At 40.8% G+C, this 26,965-nt stretch overlaps 1 protein-coding gene and 1 pseudogene across 4 annotated transcripts in view; both read left to right on the top strand.

Annotated features, from left to right (window-relative positions):
• EVI5 (ecotropic viral integration site 5) overlaps positions 1-26,965 on the top strand; it is a 213,406-nt gene that overhangs the window by 156,572 nt on the left and 29,869 nt on the right. For all 4 annotated transcript variants that reach the window (XM_075558442.1, XM_075558453.1, XM_075558432.1 and 1 more), the window contains one exon: positions 18,420-18,515. In XM_075558442.1, coding sequence (XP_075414557.1) covers positions 18,420-18,515 — 96 coding nt within the window. The remainder of the gene's footprint in view (positions 1-18,419; positions 18,516-26,965) is intronic.
• On the top strand, positions 13,295-13,504 carry LOC142429137 (guanine nucleotide-binding protein G(I)/G(S)/G(O) subunit gamma-5 pseudogene; annotated as a pseudogene).

The raw sequence follows: 26,965 nt of genomic DNA, 5'->3' as shown, positions 1-26,965 counted from the left end.
AAGTCAGTCAGGGTTTTCTAAAGAAAAGCTTAGCGGTTGCTAGATGTTTCAAAAATGTTATGTTGGGGTTAATTGTGGCGATTGCTGGCTTAACTCATTGAGATCTAGGCTTCTCAAGTTTCAAATGCAGTTGCACTTTGTTTTAGACTGTTTGCTTGAATATACTAATTGAAAAATATCAAAATACAACCCCCAAACTTGTACCCATGGTGCAAGTTATCATGGTTGCCTCTGTGACTGTTGAATATAGTTTCATAACATAGTCTTAAAGAAAAGTGTCATTTACCCTTTAAAACAGTCTGGAGACTACTTTTTTCTTTTAATTGCCTTAAAAAAAATGATGATGGTCCAGGACCGTGTCTGGCTTTTACAGCAGAGAGCTCGGCTATGTCTGTGTGTGGCAACATCTGTTTGTTGTATTTGTCATCTATGGATACAACAGAAAACGTTTAATTGTAAGCTTTACACTTGCATTTGAGACTAAGCAACCTGTATTGTGTCATGACCCCTCTAATACCACAAACCTTCTGTAATACTACTCCCAGAGAAAAACCCACATCCTATGCATAACCTTAGATTTATTTTGAAATCTCTATGAAGAGAGCATAGAGAGATTACTAATTGTTTCTGTTATTTCCTCTAAGGGTGTGATGTCTGTTTGTAAATCCTGTTTTTAGTTTAAATTTTCCAGACATAAAATGTGAAGATATATGAAATAGTGATGTTTGAGTCTTAACAGTCACCTTATAAAATGTTAATGAGTTAACTATAAATTCCAGCTAAGAACTTTCAAAAGAGGAGGAAGAAATGGTATTTCTCGAAATCAGTTTCTCTAATGTAATACCACTAACCGGTATAATGCTAACAAACAATTGCAAATAAAATAAGCATAAGATTCCCCCCACCCCCCTTTTTAAACTTTGCATAAGAGTGAGGCGGAGGATCTTTACATGCCATCGTTTTTTAATTAAGCAACTTATCAAACTGCTTGTCCTACCCGTCTTCATCCCCTTCCCTTTCCCTTCTCCCTCTTGTGGAGCATTACTTTCCCTTCGCCCAAGTTAACGCCTGTCTACCCACTAGCCGATTATTTCCCCTTAAATTCCTTCCCCCCCACCGTGCTAGCCATCAGAGTCTGCTTCTTTTGGTATGAAAACGCGATCTTGTCCAATATTTGTCCTTTTGTGTTTGGCTAGCTTCAGTCAGTGTAACGTCCTCCAAAGAGTCCATCCACATCTGGAGGTGTTGCATCAGTTCTTTAGCAATGTGTGAGTATTCTATTGGTGTAGGTCCCAAAGTTTGATTATCCATTCTTCCGCTGATGGGCACTTTGGTTGTTTCCATATTCTTGCGATTGTGACTAGTACTGAAATGAACTTGTAAGCCCGACTTTGTGATGGTCAAACTGGTATAAAATACCCTTTTCAGATTTCAGATGAATTTTAAATCGAATGTAAGTGACTGTGAAAATTGGCACACTGACATGCTGTTAGAAATGTAAATGGGCATAGGCTTTTCAGAGACAGTTTGGATACATACTCTCTGATCCACATTTCCACCTGTGGGCTTATCTTCTTCAGAAATGCTTCAACACGAACATAATTTATTTTGGTTTGTGAGATATATCAGATGTACAAAAGACTACATAAAACACAGATGTACAGTCTAAAGAATAATTACGAGCCAGTCAGTCATGTATCCAAACATCCAGGTCAAGAAATAAATCAGAGCCACATGTAACTCCAGCACGGTACTTACCGTTAAAATAAAATGGCAATATCTACCAATAGGAGAATGGCGATAACTGTGCTGTGTCCATGCTGTAAAATAGGTGGCATCTTAAAGAAGTTATAAAGAAGGATTTTCAAAATGTATCAAGTGAATTACCCAAAAACAGCCCGCTGCTGCTTCAGTGAGTTGATTCTGATCCATAGGGACCCTACAGGGCAGAACAGAACTGTCTGGAAGCAGGCTGCCACAGCTTTCCTTGTCTTGGCTAGTGGACCTTTTGGTTAGCAGGCAAGCATTTAAACACAGTCCCACTATAATTGCATTTGTAATGTGCTTAAAAATGACAAGTGTGTATCACGTGTATGCACACATGGATATATGTATATGAATATCTATTTAAATGCATTGAAAACGTCGTGTCCCTACCAAAACTGTTGGCATCATTCCCTCTGGACTTTGTGCAGAGGAGTAATGGGTATGAATTTGCTTGACTACCATTGTACTTTCTAACAAAAGTGCCACACGACTTCTCTGACCTGAATATCCTTGAGCAGGGTGGCCGGTACCTGTCTGTTCCTGCCACACCTTACACCCCATCATTCCTCGTCAACCATTTTGTTTCTTACACCAAGCTTCTTTCATGTCCACCCACAGCTTTGTTCGTGCACTTTTCTACATGTAGATTTTTCCTGACCACCGAGAGAAAGTATGCCTTACATTGGCACTGTCTTACCATGTATTGTAGTCTTTAAGGCTCTTACCACTGTCTGGAATTATCTTCATTTTTATATTGTCTCCCACTCATATATGCACCCATATTGGTTTGTCTGATTTGCTGCCATATGCCTAGTAGCTGGCCTATAACAGGTGCTTAGCAATTGCTGTTGAATTTGTTGCTATACTGCACCCTGACTGGCTCATCTCCTCCCCGCGACCCTTCTGTAAGGGGATATCCAGTTGCCTGTAGATGGACTTTGGGTCTCTACTCCGTACCCGCCTAATTCACAATGATTATGATTTTTTGTTGTTTGATGCCTGATTACATCGACGGCTTGTGATCACACAGGCTGGTGTGCTTTTTCCATGTGTACTTTGTTGCTTCCAAGCTAGATGGCTGCTTGTTTATCTTCAAGCCTTTAAGACCTAGGAGCTATATCTTTTGAAAGCCAGGCACCATCAGCTTTCTTCACCACATTTGCTTATACACCCGCTTTGTCTTCAGCAGTCGTGTCAGAAAGAGGCTATAACTCTTAATAAGAGTAAAAAGCCTCATCTTTCTTCCTTGGATTGGCTAGTGGTTTTGAACCGCTGACCTGGAGGTTATCAGTCCAACATGTAACCCACTACACCATTGTAGGGACAGAACGTGGTGAGTCTAACATCATTTGCTATAATAGTAGGTGGCAGGATCTAAATACTTTGTGTTAGCATTCATTTATTTAAGTAAATTTTGCCTTAGAGCTAGAATAAAACTGATTCTACCCAGCCACCTAGTAGTAAAGAATTGCTTTTTAAACTAAGGCAAAACATTCCCAGTAAGGAGTGAGTGGTAAGGTGTTCTTTTTTGTAATGACAATTATAGAAAGAATGTAACATTCTAGAGCAGAGGGACTTGGACGGGCTTGGCTTCTGATTGACACTCTCTTTCTAGTCCTACCTCATACACCAAACTAGATAGTTAAGTCAGGAGACTTCCAAGAAAATGCATTCATATCCCAAATGCGGAGAGAAGGAAATTGAATAGTCTAGCTGGGTAACCTAGAAACATCTCCAAGGAAGAGCCAAGGGAAAGGGATCAGAACACGGCCAGCCAGTACCCACAGGACCGCGCTGAGGCAGCGCCTAGGTCTGAAGTTGCCCTCCAGGGGTGAGGCTTCCTCCCTCACTGATCACGCCAGATGCTTAACAGCATTTCAGAAGAGTAAGCAGAGCCGACGCTCAGCCTGATACTTCCTCTCCCTGTGCTGTTTGCTCAGTCTTTAGAAAAGTAAAAACAAACGAACTTGAAGGGCAAAGGAAACAGTTCTCACATATAATGGAAAGAGGGTTAATGAGATGTATGTACACACCCATATATGACTTATAGCTACCACTCTTATGTCAGTTTGTTACATTGTAGTAGCTTGTATTTATTCTGTGCTGCTGTGCCACTGGTATTTCAAATTCAGCTTAGCTTCCAGACTAAGACAGACGAGAAAGAAGAACTGGTTCCGTTCTGAAAATTTTCTGAGAAACTTTTGTAACAATGAGCAAACATTGTCTGATGCAGCACTTACTGATGAAGATTAAAGACCAGTCTTCAGTATGGGTTCCACCTCAAGGTGAAGAAAACAAGGTTTCTCACAACTGGACAAATAAACGGCAGTATAATAAGTGGAGAAAAGATTAAGGTTGCCAGGATTTCATTCTACTTTGATCCACAATCATCCCTCTTGGTAGCAGGAGTCAAAGAATCAGACATCATTATATTGGCAAGTCTGCTACCCAAACTCTTTTTAAAACATTAAAGAACAAAGCTGTTACTTTGAGGTCTAAGTTGTGACTGACCAAGCCATGGCGTTTTCAGTCAGTTCATATGCATGCAAGAGCTACACAAAAATGAAGACTGGGGAAGAATTGTACTTGAATTGTGGTGTTGACAAAGAATATAAACTGTACTGTGGACTGCCAAAAGAACTAGCATATGTTTCTTGGATAAGGACGGCCAGAATGTTCCTTAGAAGTGAAGACAGTAAGACTTCGCCTCTGGACACCATGCAAAAGGACATCCTGTTAGGTAAAGTAGAGGGTCAGCGTAAAAGATGAAGCCCTCGGTTATGGTGATGGGTACAGTGTCTACCCCAGTGGGCTTTTAAACATGTCAACAGTTGTGAGGATGGGGCAGAACCAGGCAGTGTTTTATTCTATTGTGCTGAAGGTCACGGAACTGGAATCATGCCAGCAGCACTAAACAACAGCAGCAACATGCATAGCATCATTCAACGCTCAGGATGAATGTTTGACAACTAAAGACTATGCCCCTGCCTTGGTTTGCAGTCACTCCAGAGAGAGTTCCAGAGCAGGCACATACATAACGTAAGTTAACAGCACTCTCAGAACTAACGTTTTAGCACACGTCCTGCTGGTGACCTGCCTCATGTGACTATTTACTTTATTAGCAGACCCTATAAACATGAAAACTGCATGCTTGTTATGGCCACTGCAAGGTACTGGCGAATGCAACAGAGAAAGAAAGCGCCGTGGAGAGATGGCTGGGTCAGAATCGGATTTAAAAGGGCAAGGGGTGGGGGGAGGCTGGGGAAAGGAGCTGTGCCTGACCTCTGCTTCAGAGAAACCAGCCTCGGGCAAGTTGATGTTGCTAATAATTCTTCCTTCCCTTGTGAAGCTAGAGGTCAGACAGTGCTCCCATCATGCCCCTTTTTAAAATCTCTATACTATACTATGTACCAAACCAGAAATCCAAACTCACTGCCCTCCGAGTCAATGCTGACTCATAGCAATCTTACAGGACAGGGTAAACCTGCCCCTGTGAGTTTCTGAGATTGCGACTGGTCATGGGAGTCAAAAGCCCCATCTGTCTCCCACAGCACAGTTGGTGTTTTTAAATGGCTGACCTTGCAGTTAGCAAGCCAACTCATAACCACTAAGCAACTAGGGCTCCGACATCCACAGTATTCTTCCAAACAGCTGTCAGTCACTCAACTGGCTTGACAGTGTTTCTTACGATACTTCACATGTAGTGCATATTTTTTTTATCTCCTTTCCTCATGTAGAAAATGTGAGACAGAAGTTAACAAAAACATTGCCAACATCCCTTGTTTAACACTGGTCAAAACTCAGTAGATCACCTACTTAAAAATGGAAATGAATTTTTCACATAGGTGGTAACCCCCATGACATGTCACTAAAATATGAAAAATTGAGCTAGCTAACAAATAAATCCTATTGTCTTCAGCCGCAGGATTCTCTAGCTCTGTGATCATTGTGTTCCGTGAACAAGGTGCAGCTTAGTGAACATCTGGGTGATTCTTTCCTTTATTGCAAGTTCTCCCTTTCTTTCAGATTACTTTGTGCTTTTCTAAGAATTTCGAAGTTCTCTTTCTAGTCTATAGAATAATTTTACCAAGCGTTAAGTGACAGGGTGAAAGACTTTGATGTGTATTTAAAGCGATGTTAAATAATAAAGCTCTTTGGACTTAGTAAGGTTGAAACGTTGTCAGTGAGTGACTCTCTTAATAAGAAGCCCCACTCCAAGTCATAACAACTAATATTTAGAATCATGCTTCTCTTTTACCAAGGAGGAGGCATAAAATATATTCAAGGAATAGATACCCATGTTACATATCCAAGGGTCTTCAATAAGTTCATAGAAAAATAGAATGAAAAGATAATGCCATTTTCCCACCAATTTTGAAGCCCTTCCTTCGTAAAATGTTGTCTTCTAGTGCTGTTCCTAAATCTTCTGAGCCTTTGACGTCAATTATTTAAATGTTTGTGTCCATAGTTTCTGTACTACTTGACCCAGCCATTCTAAAGTATGCCTTAGTTTGTTTTTTGGTTTTTTTTTTAGTATGCCTTAGTTTTACTCGGTCGTCTATTATATTTGAAAATCAAGAATAGTAGTTTGGGTTTGGTTGGAGTGGAAGTGTTTCTTTTTCGTCTTGGATAATACAAAGTCTGTAAACTTGAATTTTTGAAAAATAGTAACAATGTCATTAGAAATGATAAAAAAAGTAAAAGGGCTGTGGTAGATTAAAAGAAACTTTAAAAAAATCATTTTATTAGGGGCTCATACAACTCTTATCACAAGCCATACATACATCAATTGTGTAAAGCACATTTGTACATTCATTGCCCTCATCATTCTCAAAACATTTGCTCAAAAAACAAAAAAAACCAAAATCGCTCTCCACTTAAGCCACTGGCATCAGCTCCTCATTTTCCTCTCCTTCCCCACTCCCCCTCCCTCATGAACCCTTGATAATTTATAAATTATTATTTTGTCATATCTTACACTGTCCAACATCTCCCTTCACCCACTTTTCTGTTGTCCGTCCCCCAGGGAGGAGGTTATATGCAGATCCTTGTAATTGGTTCCCCTTTCCACCCCCTCTCCCTCCATACTCCCGGTATTGCCACTCTCACCACTGGTCCTGAAGGGATCATCCACCCTGGATTCCCTGTGAAAATAAACTTTTTTTAAAACAGGAAAGAGCTAGAAAAAAAATGTGACTACAAGTTATAACTGGATTCTAAAGAATAATAAAAATATTTTTCGCCTTTTAAAGGAATAACTCACTGCCATAGAGTCGATTCCAATTCATAGCAACCTATAGGACAGGGTAGAACTGCCTCTGTTAGTTTCAGAGCCTGTAACTCTGTACAGGACTAGAAAGCCTCATTTTTCACCTGCAGAACAGCTGGTAATTTCAGAAACACTGGCCTTGTAGTTAGGCTCCTCTTTTGTGAAGTAGAGACTCGATAGTCAGTGATATTGTGGAATGAATTGTCGGTGTAGTTAGAAGAGAGATGGCACTCTGAGAGCTAGTTACCTGTCACTGCACATGAATGGGAAGGGTGGACAATGCATTTGGGAGACTATAGAAAAAATTACGGGCTTGAATTAGGATGTTGGCACAGAACATTTACCATGGACTTCCAGAAGAACAAACACATTTATCCCGGAAGAAGTTTAGCCAGAATGTTCTTTAGAAATGAGGTTGGCAAGACTTCCTCTCATGTGCTTTGGACATTATCAGGAGGACGGTGCCCTGGAGAAGGACAGTGTTCTTAGTAAAGGAGAGGGTCAGTGAAAAAGAGTGATGATGGATTGACACGGTGGCTGCGACAGCGGGTTCAAGCATAAACAACTTTAAGGGTGGTGCCGACCTAGCAGTGTTGCATTCTGTTGTGTGCAGGCTTGCAGTAAGTCAGAGCCAACTTGCTGGCTCCTAATGACAACAACAACAGTATTTGCTTCTGTATGACAGTTCCTTTTTTTATTAAATCATTTTATGGAGGGCTCATCACAATCCATACATCCATTGTGTCAAGCACATTTGTACATTTGTTGCCATCATCATTCGCAAAACATTTTCTTTCCACTTGAGTGCTTGCTATCAGCTCCTCATTTTTCTCTTCCCACATGAACCTTTGATAAGTTATAAATCATTAGTCATGTCTTATACTGTCTAATGTCTCCTTTCACCCACTTTTCTGTTGTCTGTCCCCCAAGAGGGGGGTTTATATGTAGATCCCTATAATCAATTCCCCCTTTCTATCCCACCTCCCCTCCACCCTCCCAGTATTGCCACTCTCACCACTGGTTCTGAAGAGATCATCCATCCTGGATTCCCTGTGTTTCCAGTTCCTATCTGTACCAGAATACATCCTCTAGTTGAGCCGGATTTGTAAGGTAAAATTGGGATCATAATAGTTTGGGGAGTCTGCGAGAGGAAGCATTTAGGAGCTAGAGGAAAGTTGTATGTTTCATTGTTGCTACACTGTATCCTGACTGACTCATCTCCTCCCCACGACCCTTCTGTAAGAGATGTACAGTTGCCTACAGATGGGCTTTGGGTCTCCACTCTGCACCCCCCTCATTCACAATGATATGATGTTTTTGTTCTTTGATGCCTGATATCTGATCCTTTCAACACCTCATGATCACATAGGCTAGTGTGCTTCTTACATGTGGGCTTTGTTGCTTCTCAGCTAGATAGCCTCTTGTTTATCTTCAAACCTTTAAGACCCCAGATGCTGCTATATCTTTTGATAGCTGGGCACCATCAACTTTCTTCACCACATTTGCTTTTACACCTGCTTGTGGTAGCATCATGGAATGCCAGTTTAATAGAACAATGTGTTTTTGCATTGAGGGAGTACTTGAGTGGAGGCCCAATGTCCATTTGCTACCTTAATATTAAACCTATAAATATATACACATAGATCTACTTCCCTATCATATATCAATATATTTACATATGTACATGCATGTATTTAGACCTCTGTACATGCCCTTTGCCTTCTGGTTCTTTCCTCTATTTCCTTTTCCTTTCCTCTTGTCCCACTATCATGCTCAGCCTTTATTTGGGTTTCAGTAAATCCTCTTGGTTACATTGCCCTTCATCAAGTCCTACCAGGCCTCTTATAACTTCCTTGCCACTGATTTTGGATCACTTGTTGTTACCTTGTCCCTGGGTTTATTAACACCACTTCCTTTCCTCCACCTCCCCGTCTCCCATGACCACACACCCCCCCCCCCACTGGAACTGTTGGTCCTGATGTGGAGTGTTTTCCAATTGAGTCTGATGGGGTGCCATGCTCTGGCCCCAAAGTCCATTTTTTGTATTCTCTTGGGACTTCCTTGCTCTGCTCCCCTTGCTGTTCTGTTGGATGCCCTTAGTGTTTTGCCTCAGTGTGGTGGGGTCAGATCAGGCATAATTCCCACACTGTGTCTCCAGTGTTGTCTCCCATAGGGCTATCAGTCAGTGAGCGATGTCGTGTCTTGTAGTGGGGCCAGCCATATGGTCCTCTCTGTGCATTGGCTGCTCTGAGCAGGGACATTGTTCTCAAGGTTTGGTGGGCCAGGATGTGCTCTGCTCTCTTCCTGTGTGCTTTGATCAGACATGTCCCTCTCCCTAAGCTGTAGCTTCAATGCTGCCCTCTGAAGTAAATTCTTCTGAAGAAAGGCACATCTGTTTATGACAATGTCTTATTCTTAGGTGATGGAAGCTGGGATATATAGAAATAGAGCATCAGGATATTTATGTTCAAATGATTTGGAAAAAATAGGTGTACGTTCCTATCTATGTCTACATGAGAAAAAGAAAGCAAATGTGACAGAATAGTAACGAGCGGGCCAAGTGATTCCTGCACTGTCAAACTCAATCCATTCCAAATCTGTGTTCAAACCAGAAAGTAAAGAACTGAACGTATTTTCCCTTCAGGGGAGCATCTGGTAAATTCAAACCACTGACCTTGTAGTTTGAAACCCAAAGCATAACCCTCTACCTGGAGAAAGATGAGGCTTTCTACACCCATAAAGATTTGCAGCCTCAGAAACCCAATGGGACAGTTCTGCCCTGTCCTATTAGTTCACTATAATGCACTCTATGGCAGTGAGTTTGATTTTGGGGGTTTGGTTCCTACTAAGGAGCGCTGGTGGCACTGTCAGGTAAGCATTGGGCTGCTAAATGCATTGTCAGCTGTTCAAATGCATCAGCTGCTCCACAGGACAAAAATGAGGCTTTCTGCTCCCATAAAATACACAGCTTTAGAAACCTTCTATAGAGTTGCTATGAGTCAGAATCAACTCAGTGGCACTTTCTTTTTTGGTTTGGTAGTGTGTTAAGTGTGTGGTAGGTAGCACAATGAAAAAGATTTAAGTATTGTTGAGAATTACCAAAATGTGAAACTCAGTACATGCTATTGGGTAAATGACACTGAAAGAATTTACTGATGCAGGATAACCACAAACTTTTCAATGTATTTAAAAATGTGTACAAAACAATGTATAAACAATTAGTGTGAGGCACAGTAAAGAGGTAACATGAGGCAAGGTCTGCCATTATAAGGCCATGACTTAAAACAAATCTTTTTATGTCCCCTGTCTTCCTGAGAAAGGCAGTGCCCTTCCCGTGGCAAGGTAGGGTAAGTATAACCAGTGTTAAAGACGCTGATAAATGAGAATGTACTCTTAAGCATGCCCTGACAACTCCCCTCCCCACCCCCAGCCTGGATAGATTCTCAGGTTGTTTTTTGGTTTGTTTTTTTTTAATTAAAAGATAATTTTATTAGGGGCTCTTAAAGCTCTTATAATAATCCATATATCAGTTGTATCAAGCATGTTTGTACATATGTTGCCATCAATATTTTCTAATCATTTACTATCTATTGAGACCTTGGTATCAGCTCTGACTTATCCCATCCCCCACTTCTATAACCCCTTGATAAATTATAAATTATTATTTTCATATCTCACATCAACCACTGTCTCCTTTCACCCACAGTTTCTATTGTTCGTGCCCTGGGTGGGGGTTTGGGTGGTTACGTGTTGAAGATAGTAATCAGTTCCCCCTTCCTTCCCTCCTCTCCCCACCTTTCCCCTGCCCTCCTGGTATTGCTCCACCCATTCCTATTCCTGGATTCCGTTTTTTGTGTGCTCTTATCTCTTATCTTGTCTAGCCCACAGTGAAAGGCAGCAGGGATCATGATAGTGGGAGGTGAGGAAGCCTCAAGAAGCCAGAGGAATATTGTGTGTTTCATCGGTGCTCTACTGCACCCTGGTGACCTATTCTTTCCTTGTGACCCTTCTGTGAGGGGATGTCCCATTGTCTAAAGATGGTTTTGGGGTCTCTGCTCCTGCCCCCCTTGTTTTCAACAAAATGTTTTTGTTTGTTTGTTTGTTTTGGGTCTTCTGATGTCTGTTACACAATCCCATTGACACCTCATGATCGCACAAGCTAGTGTGCTTCTTCCACGTGGGCTTGCTGCTTCTCTGCTAGATGGCCACTTGATTAACTTCATGCCTTTAAGACCCCAGATCCTGTATCTTTTGATAGCTAGGCACCATCCACTTTGTTCACCACATTTGCTTAGGACAGAATGCCAGGTTGTTAGAACAAAGTGTTCCATCTTGTTGGATTAAGCATGTGGTTCTTCTCTCTCTCTCTCTCAACTCTGTAGTACTTTTCTAAACATATACTGGCCCCCACGGTCCTCGGATCACTTGTTAAAAACAACTTCACCTCTTATTAATCTTGCTTTTTCTGTTTTGTTTTGCCATACAGTGTGCTTCTTAGAGCTATAGAGAAAACTTTTCACATACTCCCTTTAATTTCTTCTTTGAGGCCCCAATGCATTTAATTATTTAACTTTTTAAAATGGTGTGCCCACATGCCGAAGATGCAGGTAAAGAAAGCCGATGAACAAAAAACAAAAAATCATATCATTGCAAATGAGGGTGAGTGCAGAGTGGATACTCAAAGCCCATCGGTAGGCAACTGGACACCCCCTTACTGAAGGGTTGTGGGGAGAAGATGAGCCAGTCAGGGTGCAGAGTAGCAATGATGAAACATAACTTTCCTCCCGTTCTTAAATGCTTCCTACCCCCACTGTTGTGATCCCAATTCTACCTTACAAATCTGGCTAGACCAGAGGATGAACACTGGTACAGATAGGAACTGGAAACACAGGGAATCCATGACAGATGACCCCTTCAGGACCAGTGGTGAGAGTGGCGATGCCTGGAGGGTGGAGGGAAGGTGGGGTAGAAAGGGGAAGCGATTACAAGGATCTACATGTAACTCCTCTATGGGGGATGGACAACAGAAAAGTGGGTGAAGGGAGATGTCGGACAGTATAAGCTATGACAAAATAATAATTAATGAATTATGAAAGGTTCATGAGGGAGGGGTTGTGGGGAGGGAAGGGGAAAATGAGCTGATATTAAGGACTCAAGTAAAAAGCAAATGTTTTGAGAATGATGATGACAACAAATGTACAAAATGTGCTTGACACAATGGATGCATGTATGGCTTGTGATAAAGAATTGTACATTATGTGTGGGTTGTGATAAGAATTGTACAAGCCCCCAATAAAATGATTTAAAAAAAGAAAGAAAGCCGATGAAATGCCCAGTTTCTACTGTGTCCAAAAGTACCCACTGCACAAATAACCACAAATACAGTCACCTTCACTTTGCCCCGTGACCTCAGCATTTGTGGACGTTTTCCCTATAAACTAACAGAGTATATGTTGCATCCTGGACATGTGTCATCTCTACGTCAACCTTCCAATGACTGCTCCTGTGTGGAAGCAGATAAACAGGTGAATGAATATACTTAAGGTTATTAATAAACAGCTCGTGTAGTTGAACACTAGATTCACTGCAGTTAGTACAACACCTCTAGATCACCTTTCTTTGTTCGCGAACATAGCTTTTTAAAGTCCGCCAGCCTGTTACTGAAGGGAGCAGGTTAGTGAATTGGACTCACGTTTCTCTTAGTTATTGTCATATGTTCTCGCAGGTGGTGACGCTTCTTAGAGTTATGTCGCTAGTACTTGAATCTTTGTACTTTTCTCTCTCCTTTAGAATAATTGAAGAATAAATGTCTAAAGAACATTTAGGTGTGGAGTCTTCTCAGGCCCCAACATCTTTAGTTCCTCATCTAGACTGTAAAATCTATATTTTCTGTTTGAGAGGTGGGTTAACCAAGAAAGGAATTTTATTTCAAAATTGAACTCACCTCTCTAGACAGGGAACTGACCAGCTGAAATTAACATAAAAATAATATGAAGTGAAACTGATAGCAGAATTGAAAGAAATTAATTTATGGAGCTTGACAGTTTTCCTCTATTTTGTTCTAAAAGATAGTCACTGTGACGATGTGGAGTCCATCTGTAAATCCGTGTGTGAGGCTTGGTCATTTGCCACACATCACTATGGAGGCAGTTGAGAAGTATTTATCTTTATTATCTATAAAATAGTAATAAGTAGCACGGCCAACTCACCTGCCGAGCCGACGTCCGAGCCGAACGTCTCCGCGCCCTGTTGCTCGCCATGTCTGCCTCTTCCAGGGTGGCCGCCATGAAGACAGTGCGTCAGCAGCTCCGGCTGGAGGCCAGGCTCAACCGTGTGAAAGTTTCCCAGGCAGCTGCAGATTTGAAGCAGTTTTGTCTGCAGAATGCCCAACATGACCCCCTGCTGACTGGAGTGTCTTCAAGTACAAACCCCTTTAGACCCCAGAAAGTCTGTTCATTTTTGCAGTAAGAGGACTCTTTCAAAGGTTTCCTAAGCCACTTCTCATGAACCAGTGACTATTCAAGGAGAGCTGAATTGGAAGCTTGTACAAAAGCTTGTCTTCACAGTTACATGTGCCACACTCTACAAACTTCTACTTTTGACAGTCCTTAACATCTACCTCTGAATTTTCATGAATTTCTATTTCACAAGGGTTGTTCTATATACACTGACATCCACATATAATAAAATACATAGTACAAAAAATAGTACTAAGTAAATGGTGTGAGATTAGACTTGCAAAATATTATTTGAGATCCTTAGGAAATAGAGTGAAATTATTTCATAATTGGCATGTAATTCGAATTTTGAATTTGTCTTTTAAAAAGTTTCTTTTTAAAGGTGTAGCTCTCCAGTGCCCAGATTTTCAAGCCCTGTTCTCCATGATTTAGAATTCAGTAGGGCAGTAGTGGGATCCCATAATTGATAAGTTTCCCAAACTCCCTTCTTTAGCTGTTTTGAGCATTTCCTGATTTGTGCTGTTTATATTATTGTATTTATTTACATGGCCTTTTCAAAAATTAGGATGTTTTTGTTATAGATAGCAGATGATAATAATAAAGGGGGGTGTATTGATTTGTTCCCTTGCTGTTGTTCAGTACTGGGGGTCAGTCCTGACTCCGGGGTGCCCTGTGTACAGTAGAAAGAAACACCGCCCCGTCCTGTGCCATCCTCACAGTGAAGCTTGTTTGAGCCCATTGTTGCAGTTACGATGTCAGTCCACTTGGTCAGGGATCTCCTCTTTTGTGCTACCCCTCTACCAAGTATGATGTCCTTTTCCAGAGACTGGTCTTTCCTGATAACATGTCCAAAGTGTGGCAGATGCAGTCTCACCATCCTTGCATACAGGCTGTACGTCTTCCAAATACAATTATTGCTGTATGTAACAAAAAGTCCTCTGAATAAGATGCTGTCATTAACCTGATTCTGAAGGCTCTGCCCTTCTGTCATTTACCTTCTCATTTACCTCATGGCCGAAATGAGAAACTGTATCATATAATGTCCACCAAATTTCTGAGAGGGACACTGTTTGAACAGCACTTGGACCCGTCCTTATGTGAGACGGGTGGGTTATGATGTTCGACTTGTTACTGTTCTCCTTGTGTTGTTAGGTGCTGTCCAGTCTGTTCCAACTGTGAGCAGCCCTGGGTACAGCAGACAAGGCATGAGCTGACTTGCACCATCCTTACAGCTGTGTGCTCGAGTAGATTATTGTCACCGCTGGGCCAGTCCATCTCACTGAAGGCCTTGCTGACCCTCTAGGAGAGCCTTCCTAATAGTGTGTCCAAAGGATACGCGCTAAGTCAAGCCATCCTCCCTGGGTGTACATCTAAGACAGATTTAATGGTCATTCCTCTGGCAGTCCAGGGTATTATTCACCAATGCTATAATTCAAATACATCAGTTCTTTTTCAGTATTCTTTAGTCATCATCCAGCTTTCACATGCATCTGAGGTTTTCTTATGCATGGAAAATACCCGAGTTTTTGTTCTTTAACGTTTTAAAGCGGCCTTTTGCAGCAGATGTGTGTTACTGTAGTATGTCATTGGATGACCCGTCTTTGGAAAAGAACATTAGTAGACCTGGTAAAGTAGAGGGCTGGTGAAAAAGAGGAATGCCACTAAAATTGACTTAGTGGCTGCCCCAGTGAGCGAGCTCAGACACAGCCGTTGTGAGTATGGCAAGGGTTTCATTCTGCTGTACATCGGGTCAATATGAGTCAAAACTGACTTTGATGACACCTCACACTAGTAATCCATCATTTGATTTCTTGGCTGCCCTTTCCATGAGCATTGACTATGGATTCATGTAAAATGAAATCCTCAATTTCAGTCTTTTTCTTTATTGTGATGTTACTTACTGGTCCACTGTGAGGGTTTTTGTTTTCTTTATGTTGACATTTTCCACAAATACAGCTGAATTGATTCCTGTATAGTCCATCTGACTAGGCCTACATGTATAGTTGCCACTTACGTTGTTGAAAAAAATATTTGCAATGAATTAATTTTTTTAAAAAAACTTTACTGCCATTGAGTCGATTTTGACTCGTGGAGAGCCCTCCCTGTAGGACAGAGTACAACTGCCCCTCTGGGTCTCTGAGAGTGTATTGTACAGGACTACAATAGCCCTGGCTTTTTCCCATGGAAAGACTATAGTTTCAAACCACTGACCTTGTGGGTTAGCAGCTCAATGCATAACCCATTCCGCCACCAGAGCTCCTTTGCAATGAATTGGTACTGCAAAATTGTATCGTCTATCACGCGTGGTATTTCTATCATCAAGGGCATATTTTCCAATTACTGAACCTCCTTTGATGAGCTTGTTTTCACCAGTTGTGGACTGTTAATGAAGCTAGACCCTCACTCACTGCCATCGAGTCAATTCTGACCCATATAGTAACCATGCACATATAGAACTGCTTCTCTGGGTTTCTGAGACCGATTTTATACACGAGTAGAAACCTCATCTTCTCTCCTGTGAAATGGATGGTGGTTTTGAGCTGCTGTCCTTGTGGTTAACAGCGCAATACATAACCCACTGCACCACCGGGTTCCCATGATGTGATTTAGAGACAGGATCATTCCAGTTCTTTAGCTAGTACATAATGGTGGAAAGAAATGAAATGGAATAGACATTGAACTAACAACCACAAACTATTACAAAATAGTGTAGGTGTAGATTTTAGTTCAGATTGCCTCAATCATGTACTACATGTATTTATGAAGTCCTGATGTTTATGTTTCAGTCATGCTATTTTCAGTTTATTGGGTTGCCATTAAAATGTATCTAGACAGTGCTAACTATTTCTAGAACATAGCTGGATTTAATTAATTTGCTTTTATCTCATGTGAATTGGATGATGGTTTACAAAACAGATCATTCATCAGTTGATGCACCTTATATTTTATGTCACTGATAGCAGTCCCCACAGTGTAACATTACTTAGGCTACTTCCTCCTTGTGTTACCTCTTTCCATTCTTCCCTTTTGATCTCAAATGGCTGATTACTGAAAGGCGAAAAGTTGGATTTTACTTTTTGGAAAAGTTAGATTTTAAGTGAAAAATCACTAAATAATCTTTTGGACATCTGTATCTCTTCACATGTGTAAGTAATGCGGGTACACACCCTGTGAACCCGAGCTTACTTTTTGAGTTGATGGTGAGGGAAGAGGAATGAATTGGTTTTATGGTTGACTTTTTCTTCCTAGTATTTAGCAACAAGTATTTTCAAATATAAGTGTTGACAATATAGTGAACTCATTATCTCCAATCACAGTGAACGCTTTTATGTGTCTTTGCTTAATCTATTGCTTGCTGCAGTGTTCCTGCATTCATCCTTCTAGCCACCTTTATTTATATGCGTTTCAGAATAAATTACAGACATTGTTGTCACCTAACCACTTCAACATACATAACACCATCAAAATTGACTGGCGACTCTTTGATTAAATACTTATGCAGATACAAAGCAATAGGCTTTTTTGTGAGTCCGCCTGTTCAAGACATGATGATAATTGGTAAGATTCAAAAATGGAATCTGTAGTGAATTATATACTTAGATCTCTTACAAATGTCATATTAGGCTACTAATACACATTTCATGTATTGTGTGACAGAATGTATCCATCTGACATGTTCGGTGAAATTCCAGAATCCCGGAATTGTTGATCTACTGGATTCCTTTACATTAGTTGATTATCTAATTAGTTTTGTGTAGGAGACCATTTAACTGGTCATCAGTTGCTGTTATCATCTAGACCAAAAGAAAACCTCAAGAAAATACAGATTCTGGTAAATTTATTCAGGCAGCTGACATTTTCTGACCTGCTAATCAGAAGCAACCATGTAGACAGCACTTGAAATAGCACGTTGCAAGAATACTTATTTACAACTTAAACATCAGATAAAGGACGTCTCAGACTAATCTGTTCTAAGAAAGCAAGGAGAGCATTAAAATAGTAACTATATGATGGTCTTGGACCACCATTCATTGAGTGCCTCAGAGCAAGAGACCCAAACCAGGGACCAACGAGCACCAGTCCGTAGCCCTGGGGTCGCATTCCCTGCTCTACTCACATTCAGGTGCTTTAAGTGCAAGGGCGTATGTCAGCTCCTGAAGTCTGCTACGGGCGAGCTTGAGGTAAACAGCCTCGTTCTCTTACTGGCTTCCACATCCAATCCTTTTGCTGGGACCTTTGAAGGACTAAAAATTAGGAAGACTTCAGAGAAAGTTTAACTAGATAACTGTTTGATTCTGATCTTAAAACTAAAATTTTAAAAATAAAATGTTTTATACCTGAATATGAGCTTATGGCTAAAGTCAGAAAGGTGCCTTTTAGATCAAAGCTTAACATTTTAAGCATCAACATGTGACTAGCCTAATTACAAACAATCTGGATGAATTTAACAAAACCAATTTTTGCTTTTTATTATTTACTTTAAAAGTGCACATGTGTTTGCAGGCGGTACCAAAAAAATCAGCCCCTCCTTTCCTAATGTACATTCTGGAACATGGTCCCAACACTGTCCTCCACCTGTTCTTAGAATTAGGAGCACCTTTTCATCACTATCCAAGAAGTCTCAGCTGTTTTCCTTTTTAAGTGATTTGAAGAACCTCTCCCCCTCCCCTCCCTTTTTTTCCCCAAACAAAAGCAGACAAGCTTTGACTCTCATGAGGTCTTGCTAAGGGCTACCCTCAAAATAGTCGATTGGCTGGGTTGGACACAGAGCTTCCATATTTTAGGGTAATGTTTTCGTTAGTAGATCCTTTCAGCTGCTTGGTTTCTAAGTGTCCCTCAAAGGTACATTCTGTGTCTCTGTTGTAAGCAGCTCTCCTCAGACCTTATGTACATTCTCTTTTCTGTGTCCTATTGTCTCAAACCAGAAAGAAGAAGGAAAGTTTCAAGGACAGCTTAACAAGTCTGACTCTAACCAGTACATTAGGGAACTGAAAGATCAGATAGCAGAGCTGAATCATGAGGTAAGTGATAAATTCTGATCCTCACGTATTTCTCTCTTCCTTCCTCTGTAGTGTAACACGTTATTGCTGCTTATAAGACTCTTTGATGCCAAGTATCTTCAGTGAATGTGATATTTTAAGTAATAATATTCTGAAAGGAAAATTGTCTTCTTTATTGTAAGTGTTTGGGTTTTTTCTGTGCCAGTATTGAGCATTTGTTTTCCTTAAACCTCTCATTCATAACCTGAAAGGTTCACATAACATTTGCCTGCCAAATGTTTGTTTTATTGTGGTCTGAAGCATTTGGTTTTCCTAGATGTCAAAGCTACATCCATTAAATGAACATTTCCCTCTTACTAGAGGCTCGGTTCTGGGTATTTACCGTTGTGGGTAGAGGGAAGTCTTTCATCGGCTTTTTCTCCTCATGGTAGTATTACTGAGATTGCAAAAAAGGATACTTGCCTAATATCAGTTAAGAGATTTCTTAGTATCTGAACATTTTCAAACTGGCACTACCGTGAATCTGTGAGTCAACTCATGAAATTTTCAGATAGTTAGTCCTAGATGGGGTAATTTAAATGATTTGAACTAAGGTGTATTTAATAGACATTTTTGTTAATAGGATTCTAGGTCCATTTCCTTGTTCTCTCTTATTTTCTAATGATAATTGCCTGGCTGAAAATGAATGATAAAACATTTTCCTTCTTATGAATTATCTGTAAAATAACAATTTTTCTCAGTGATAAGATTTGAAAGGGTAACCTAAACTTTTTGTAAAAGCAGAAAAAGCTCGTGTTGACCACTAAAGGACTTGAAACCCCAAGGAAAAAGTTAGGACATTGCCCTTTCCTGGTATTGCATCCTTCAGTTCCCTTCAGTTAAAAGTGTTTGGTTAAAGGTTTTGGGCAATACCTCCTGGAGGTAATAAAACCACATTTAAGATGAATCCTTTTGGTGAATGTCTGTTTCACTCTTTGTTCAGAAGTCTTAGATTCAATTTAGTTGGTTCTGGAATTTTTTGGATCACTTCTGTAGATACTAGTTTTCAGTCATGGTAACAGGTGAGGGATTCCATATATTGTATAATTTTTACTTATTTGTATAAATCTTTTACAATCTGTTTTGATCCAATAGCCATATTTTTATTTTTAAATTACAAATAAGTATGCTCTTGTTCTTTTGAGACTCCTAAGAATTATTGTGTTCAAAAGTTGTTTCCAACATGTATATGTGTTAACCATATCTCTAAAACTTGTCTAAAATCAGCCAGCAAACATTGATTCTACCTGTCTATAAATAAGGACACTCTCCTCATAAAAACTGTCAAAAATAGTACTTATGAAGTTTTACTTTAAGGTCCGTTTTTCATCTATGACCTTGAAAGGCAAGTTCTTACCTCATACATACATGAAAAGAAAACAAGCAGGCTAGAGTTTTCTAGTGTTAAAACAAGGACCCCATTCACAGCGACATCATTGGACAGGGTAGGACTGTAGGTTTCGGAGACTGACTATGGGCGTAGAAAGACTTATTCTCTCAGAGCAGCGGTTCTCAGCCTGGGGTCCCACCCCTCTGGGGGTCGCCTGATTCATAACCATAGCACAATTAAAGTGATGAAGTAGTAACAAAAATAATCTTATGGTTGGGTGTCAGCACAGCATGAGGAACTGTGTTAAAGGGTCTCGGCATGAGGAAGGGTGAGAACCACTGCTCTAGAGAGGCTGGTGGTTCTCAAACTGCTGACCTTGTGGTTAGCCACCCAACACATCGCCACGCTGCCACCAGGACTGGGTACAATAAGGAACTCAACTGCATATTTCAGACTAGAACAGTGTGATGATGCTTATGCTGAGATGCCGGTTGTACAGCACAGGGTAGGCCTGGGGCATCAGTCAGAGCATAGGAAGGAAGTGAGGTAAGTACATTGCTGCTGAAAGCAGAGCAAGGGGTCAGTGGCGATGAGCTAGGGTTCAGAGTACAGAGGCGGGCCAGATTTGACTAAAGGGTTATTATGATCAAGTCTTGAGAAATAGGATAGACTGGGTAGAACCAGATTATGGTAAACCTTCAAAGTGATGAGAAATTAAACTTACTGGGTAATAACAGTTTCGGTTTGGAGATTTGTTCTCAGAGCAGATTGTGTTTGCCTGTTTCAGAGTTTTATCACTAAAGAGAGAGGGTCATTGAAAGCAGGTTAAAGTTTAAACCAAGATGTTATTTTCAGTAAATCGGCTTCTTGAGAGGTTAAAAAGATGTAGTGTTTTGTTCTGACATTTCATCCCTGTGTTATACCATTTACCTGTCAGCTAGAATTTACCAGAACATTTGACTTTCAACCTAAAATTGATTTTGACCTATTAATAATTGTATTTGAGTGTGTGGACTGTTAATCGTTGTTTTGTTAGCTCATTCTTATCTAAATACGGAAGGAAATGGTGAGGCAACTTTTCAGATTCATCTTTCTGAAGATAGCACTTTGTACGAGTTTTAACAACTGTTGACCCCTTCGCATCATGCGAATGAACTAGCAAAGAGGATTAAACAAGCTGCTTCCAGTGAATGGCTGAATATACTGGTTAGGAAAAAACAATAATGGTTGCTGTATTGAATATTCATTGTTTACCAAACATTGTGTCCGATACTTTATTTATCATTACTAACCCTCCTAACAGTCCCACATGAAAGTGGTATTGTTCTCAGTCGCAAAGGTATAGAACTGAGACCCACAGTGATTTAATGAATGAGTTACTTGTTGAAGGTTGTACAAGTAGTAAAAGTAGAACTGGGATTGGATCCAGTGTATCCTCTTCTTTGGTGTTTGTTGTTGTTGTAATTGGTTTGTGTTTCTTACATAGATAATTAGATTAGAAAACATGTTACTCATTTAAAAATGGTTTGTGAATGACAGTGTTGCAGCTGTGCTGTTCCTCTGTGGCGTGTGAATCTGCATCCAGTAAGTGAATTCTGCAAGTGGCAGGGTGCAGGAACCCTGGTTAGCATTGCAAATAGGAATTTGTCTTCTTCCTGCTGCTTGTTGCATTCCATCTTAGAGCTGCCTCTCACTCCAGACCCCTGCGATTTCTGTCCTTACCACCTAGCTAATTTTATCTCTAATTTTACTTCCTTCCCTTAGACAGTTTTCATCTGGAGTGGCACTGTTAGGTGAGCAGTGGAATGCTGACTGCAGGGACAGCAGTTCAGATCCACCAGCACGCCACCAAGAGAATGCTGGGACTCCCTTAAAGATTTACAGCCTTGGAAACCCTATTTAGGGACACTTTGAGTTGGCTTTTTAGAACCTCTGCCCAGAAGATAACAGAAGCCATTGTGGAATTCTCGATGCCCAGTCCTGACAAAGCTGTAGTTGAATCTTCCCCCATTTCCCATATCAGCTCCCATGATATGCTTAGGAAATTCCTGTCTTCAGTTCAAGTGATTTCTTTACCTGCCTTCCCATCACCCATCATCCAAGCACTCACCTGGGCTGAGCACTGAAGATAAAGAAGATTGTATCACAGATCCTACCTTCATGGAGCTCACATGCTAATAATAGAGGTAGGCATACAAATGTGCTGCAAAAGGCATACCGTTCGTTTAACAGCTATGTGCCAGACACTCTACAGTGCCATCAAGTCGAAGCCAACTCATAGTGACCCTGTAGGACAGGGTACAACTTCCCCTGTGAGTTTCCAAGACTGTAAGCCTTTACAGGAGGGGAAAGTCCCATCTTTCTCCCGCAGAGCTGATGGTGGTTTTGAACTGCTGACCCTGCAGTTGGAAGCCCAACACCTAACCACTACACCACCAAGGCTCCTTTCTCTCCAGCTATACTTACATTGTTTCTTTAATCTTCACAATAGCTGCTATGAGGTAGCTGGCATCCTTTCACACTGATATTTTATGCTGATAAAGTATATGTTTTTACACTGATAAAGACTGAAGTTCTGAGAGACTAAATAACTTCTTGCAATCTCTCCCTAGTCACTGGTAGAGGTGAGATTTTAGTTCAGGCTACAGGACTCCAAGCCTGGGGACTTAATCACCATTCCAACATAGAGGGCCTTTATGTTGTTGTTGGACTCATAGCAACACCATGTAAACAGGACACCACACTTCCGAGTCCTGAGCCATCTTCATCATGTTGCCGGGTTTGAGATCATTGTTGATACTGTGGCAGTCCATCGCACTGAGGGTCTTCCTCATTTTTTGCTCTCTGCATACCATGCATGTTATGTAAAATGAAAAAAAGTGCTTACCACAAAAGTGTCTGTCTATGTGCCTTAAGTAAGCTGCTCTAAAGTTTTCAGCAATCAGTACGCAGAGGGAAGTACATGCCTCTTCTTCAGCATCTCAGGGTGTCTGAGATGAAACAGGAGCCCTGGCGGCTTAGTGGGTTAAGTATTGGGGTGCTACATGAAAAATCATTAGTTCAGCTTTCCGCTGCTTCGCTGGAGAAAGATGAGGTGCTCTTTCCTTGAAGATACACGGCCTCAGAAACTCTGTGGGACAGCTCTACTCTGTTCCGTAGGGTCTCTGTCAACCAGATTCAGCTGGACAGCAGGACCTGTTTGGGTTGGTTTTTCTCTTTTCCTCTGTGATGAAACTGAAGGCTGTGGTCGTCCCGTGGGAGAACTCTTACTTGTCTCTTATCTCCCTGCCTTCTGTTCCTGGCCGCTCAGCCACCCCTGTCTGTCAGTGGTAGTTTTCATGTTGCTAACCTGATTGCAGGAGAACTTTCAGACTAAGATGGTCTACGAAAAAAGGCCTGGTAGTCTACTTGTGAAAACCATATAGTGAAAACTCAGGGATGCCGGTGGTCTGACCTCCAGCTAACAGGTCCTGGGGATGTGCACTGGTTGGTTGCATGGTGCACAGGGTCACCGTGAGCCAGAGGCCAGCTAGAAGGCAACTAGCAGCACCAGTGTGGGGAAGAGAGCACAGGGAGGGGCCCGGAGAGCCACTACCATTCCTGATACGAAGACCAGACAGTGAGTTTTTTATTGATACTCTATAAAGTAGACATCATAATGTGATGTCACATCCTATAAAAGAGCTCATTAAAATCATAAAAATTGAACAATAAAAAGATACTTGTGCATAAAAGTGTAATATATGTATTCATTCAGAAAGTGCGCCAGTTGCCTAGTTTAACTGTAGCTCAGGAAGTGATGGCTAAGTACTGCAACTACTAGCAGGTCCAGGAAGTAGATCCCAGAGGCCCCTTCAGACCCTCTCTCAACCACTCTCAGTCCCTTCTCACCAAAGATAACCATCATCTTGACTTCTAACCCAGTGCATTAAGTGTTGTGAACTTTGAATGTCCTTTTGTAGTATGTATCCTTTTGTTATTTCAGCTAAATAGACAATTAGGAGTTTGACTAAAGAAATGTAAATCTAAGCAAAGCCTTTACTAAAGTTGACTTAGAAAATGTTTATATGTGAGTACCCTACACTTTAAAATTCTGATAATTCTTTATGTATACTTGAGCTATGGATTTACCGTATATACTCGAATATAAGCCGAACCGAGTATAAGCCAAGGTACCTAATTATTACCTTGGAAAACAGAAAAACTGATTGACTCGAGTATAAGCCTAGGGTGGGAAATGCAGAAGCTATTGGTGAGTTTCAATAATCAAAACAAATGAAAATAAAATTACTAAAAATTGAGACATCAGTGGGGTAATGTATTTAAATATTTATTTTAAATAAAAGGACAAATCATTTAACATTAGTAAACCAGCACAGTAAGTAGAAAATAGGTTCAACAAAAACAATAAGGTATCAACAATGATACCTTAAGAGTACTATTCCCTGAGCTCAATCAGCAACCAAGCTAAAATGTAAAGAGTTAAAATCCTTCAAAACTGGATTCCTCATCATCATCCATATCCCAATGCAGAGCTTCAGCTGGTGTGAGGTCATCATAGACGCTGTCCTCACTGAGATCGCCGTCATCACCATCACTGCTGTCATTTTCATACAAAGCGCAGTCTTCACTGCCGTCCATAGCATTACTAATACTACATTTCTGGAAGGCATGTCGCACCATGTCTTCTGGAATGTCTTCCCATGCATCTTGAACCCACTTTGCTATTAACTCTATGTCAGGCTTCATGAGATTTCCTCCTTTTGTTAGTTGGGCTTGACCAGATGACATCCATTCATGCCACATCCTTTGCACATGGTCTTTAAAAGGCTTATTCAAAGATACATCCAGAGGCTGCAGTACAGATGTAAGCCCACCTGGAATAACGGCTAAAGTAACTTTACTAGATTTTGCCAATTTGTTTATGTCATCCAATAGGTGGGCTCTAAACATATCCCAAACAAGTAACGATGGCTTTTTCTTTAAGGCTGCTCCTGGTTGTTGGTTCCATATGTCTTCCAGCCATTTTTTTGTTCCATCCTTCATCCAACCAGCCTTTAACATGTGCATGCACAGTAATTCATGGTGAGAAATTGATCTTTTTAGGCAAGGTCTTTCTTTTAAAAATAATGACAGGACGCAGCTTAGTTCCATTAGCCAAACATGATAGAACAACTGTAGAGTGTTTTTTTATTAATTTCCTGTGGTTTTGAGAAAAATGTTTTTTTCTCCTAAACTTGCCACAGTTCTGTTGCTTGGAAGATCAAAAGTCATGGCAGTTTCATCCATATTCCCAATATCTGCCAGGTCATAATTATAAATCCTTCTTTGTTTTATAATAAATGACTAGAATGACATAATTTTTTCTTCAAGGTCTTGTGGCAATTTCTGGGAATTCTTTGTTGTTTGTTCAAACATAGTAGGCCAAACCTATTCATGAAGTAGGTACACCATCCTGCTGACACAGCAAATTTTTCAATGCCTGGTGCTTTATATTTGTCATCCTTAGCCATTTGTAGAGCATGTATGCGGATTCCCATGTGTGTTACACAGTAACCATTTGGACGACACTCCATAATCTATTTATGCAATTCAAAAATGACTTTAAACCACAACGAGCTTTTTTAGCTTTTGGAATCTGTTCCAAGTCAGCCTTCATTTTCCGCCACTCCCTCACTTGTTTTTCGTTAACAGAGGATTCCCTACTTGCAATACTGTTATTGCTCTCTTCTGCTCTTGACACAACCTTCATTTTGAAACCAGCCTCATATGACTGGCGTTTTTGTTTTGGTTCAAGAGTATCCATTTTTAATAGGATATAAAAACAAGACTTTGAAAAAGAACTTTCATGATAATGCCCCCCCCAGCCCCACCCCGCAACATGTTAGCCTGGAGGAGTGGGGCGAGTCTGTGAGGGCGGGGATTGCAGGATGCGAATTAACGCAGAGACCAGAGAGGAGAGATGTAGCACAGCCACAGGCACATCCTTACCAGTTCAGCTGCCAGCGTAAGTGAATCACTAAGGGTGCTTCTGTGAATTGGAGCCGTCCACATCACAGGATGGCTCTGATTGGTTAGATGTGAGTAAACAAACATTCAAAGCCCTGCAGTGTCAGTGAGGCTTTGAATGAACAGCGGGGGAAACAAGCAGCAATCACTTGCGAGATAATGGGTGCTCGTCAGGGTGGGAGGGGGGGGGAAATGTTACATCTCACTGGTGTGCCACTGACCCGGGTATAAGTCAAACCCGTTTTCAGCACATTTTTTGTCCTGAAAAACTCAGCTTATACACAAGTATATACGGTAATTTTCTGAAAGCAATTGACTGAGGTTTTTCTGCCAAATTTGACATTTCCAGAACATAGAACTAGGTCAAAATAGTTCACCCAATTTAGTACATACCTATAAGCTAAAGAAGAGCATTAAACTGCTAACTGCAAGGTCAGTGGTTCAAAACCACTAGCTGCTCCACAAGAGGAAGATGAGGGAGGCTGTCTGCTCCCATAAAGCCTAAGGAACCCAATAGGGTTGCTCTGCATTGGGTTACACTCAGTGGTATACTGGGTTTATTTGGTATTATTTAGGAAACAAGTTTAACAAGGACATAAATTAGCTGTTCAGTACATTCTGTTTCAGGAAATTTTAATTTAACCGATGGCCAGATATCCAACAGTTTTTAGAATTTTTTTTAAATCTCCAGGACTGTGTGTCTGTTTATTAATTCTTTCCCTCCCAAAAGACTGTATAATACACACATTCATGGGGGTGGGGTGTAGAAATATAGTAATCTCTTAAGGATGCGTCACCTTTATTCAAGGTTGCATTAATAAAAAGTGGGTGTGCTGCCCAATTACATGCATCTATGTATTTTCCTATTATAGGTTAAAATGTATTTTTAATATTATTGATGAAAATGTATTTCTAATTATGGTGGTTTCTTTAAGGAGATGAATTTGCTATGTGAGCAATGAAGGTAGGTTTAGTGGAAGAAGGGCACTCAGGCCATCTCTCAGTGCTGTCCGGTCTGTCCTGACGTGTAGTGGCAGGTCTGCTTTGCCCTGTTAGGTCACTGTCAGTCCGAATTGACGTGAGGGAAGAAGGG

Source organism: Tenrec ecaudatus, chromosome 1 (assembly GCF_050624435.1).
Source record: "Tenrec ecaudatus isolate mTenEca1 chromosome 1, mTenEca1.hap1, whole genome shotgun sequence".
NCBI lineage: Eukaryota > Metazoa > Chordata > Mammalia > Afrosoricida > Tenrecidae > Tenrec > Tenrec ecaudatus.
The sequence above is the reverse complement of the archived record's forward strand: the minus strand, read 5'-3'. Positions and strand labels throughout refer to the sequence as shown.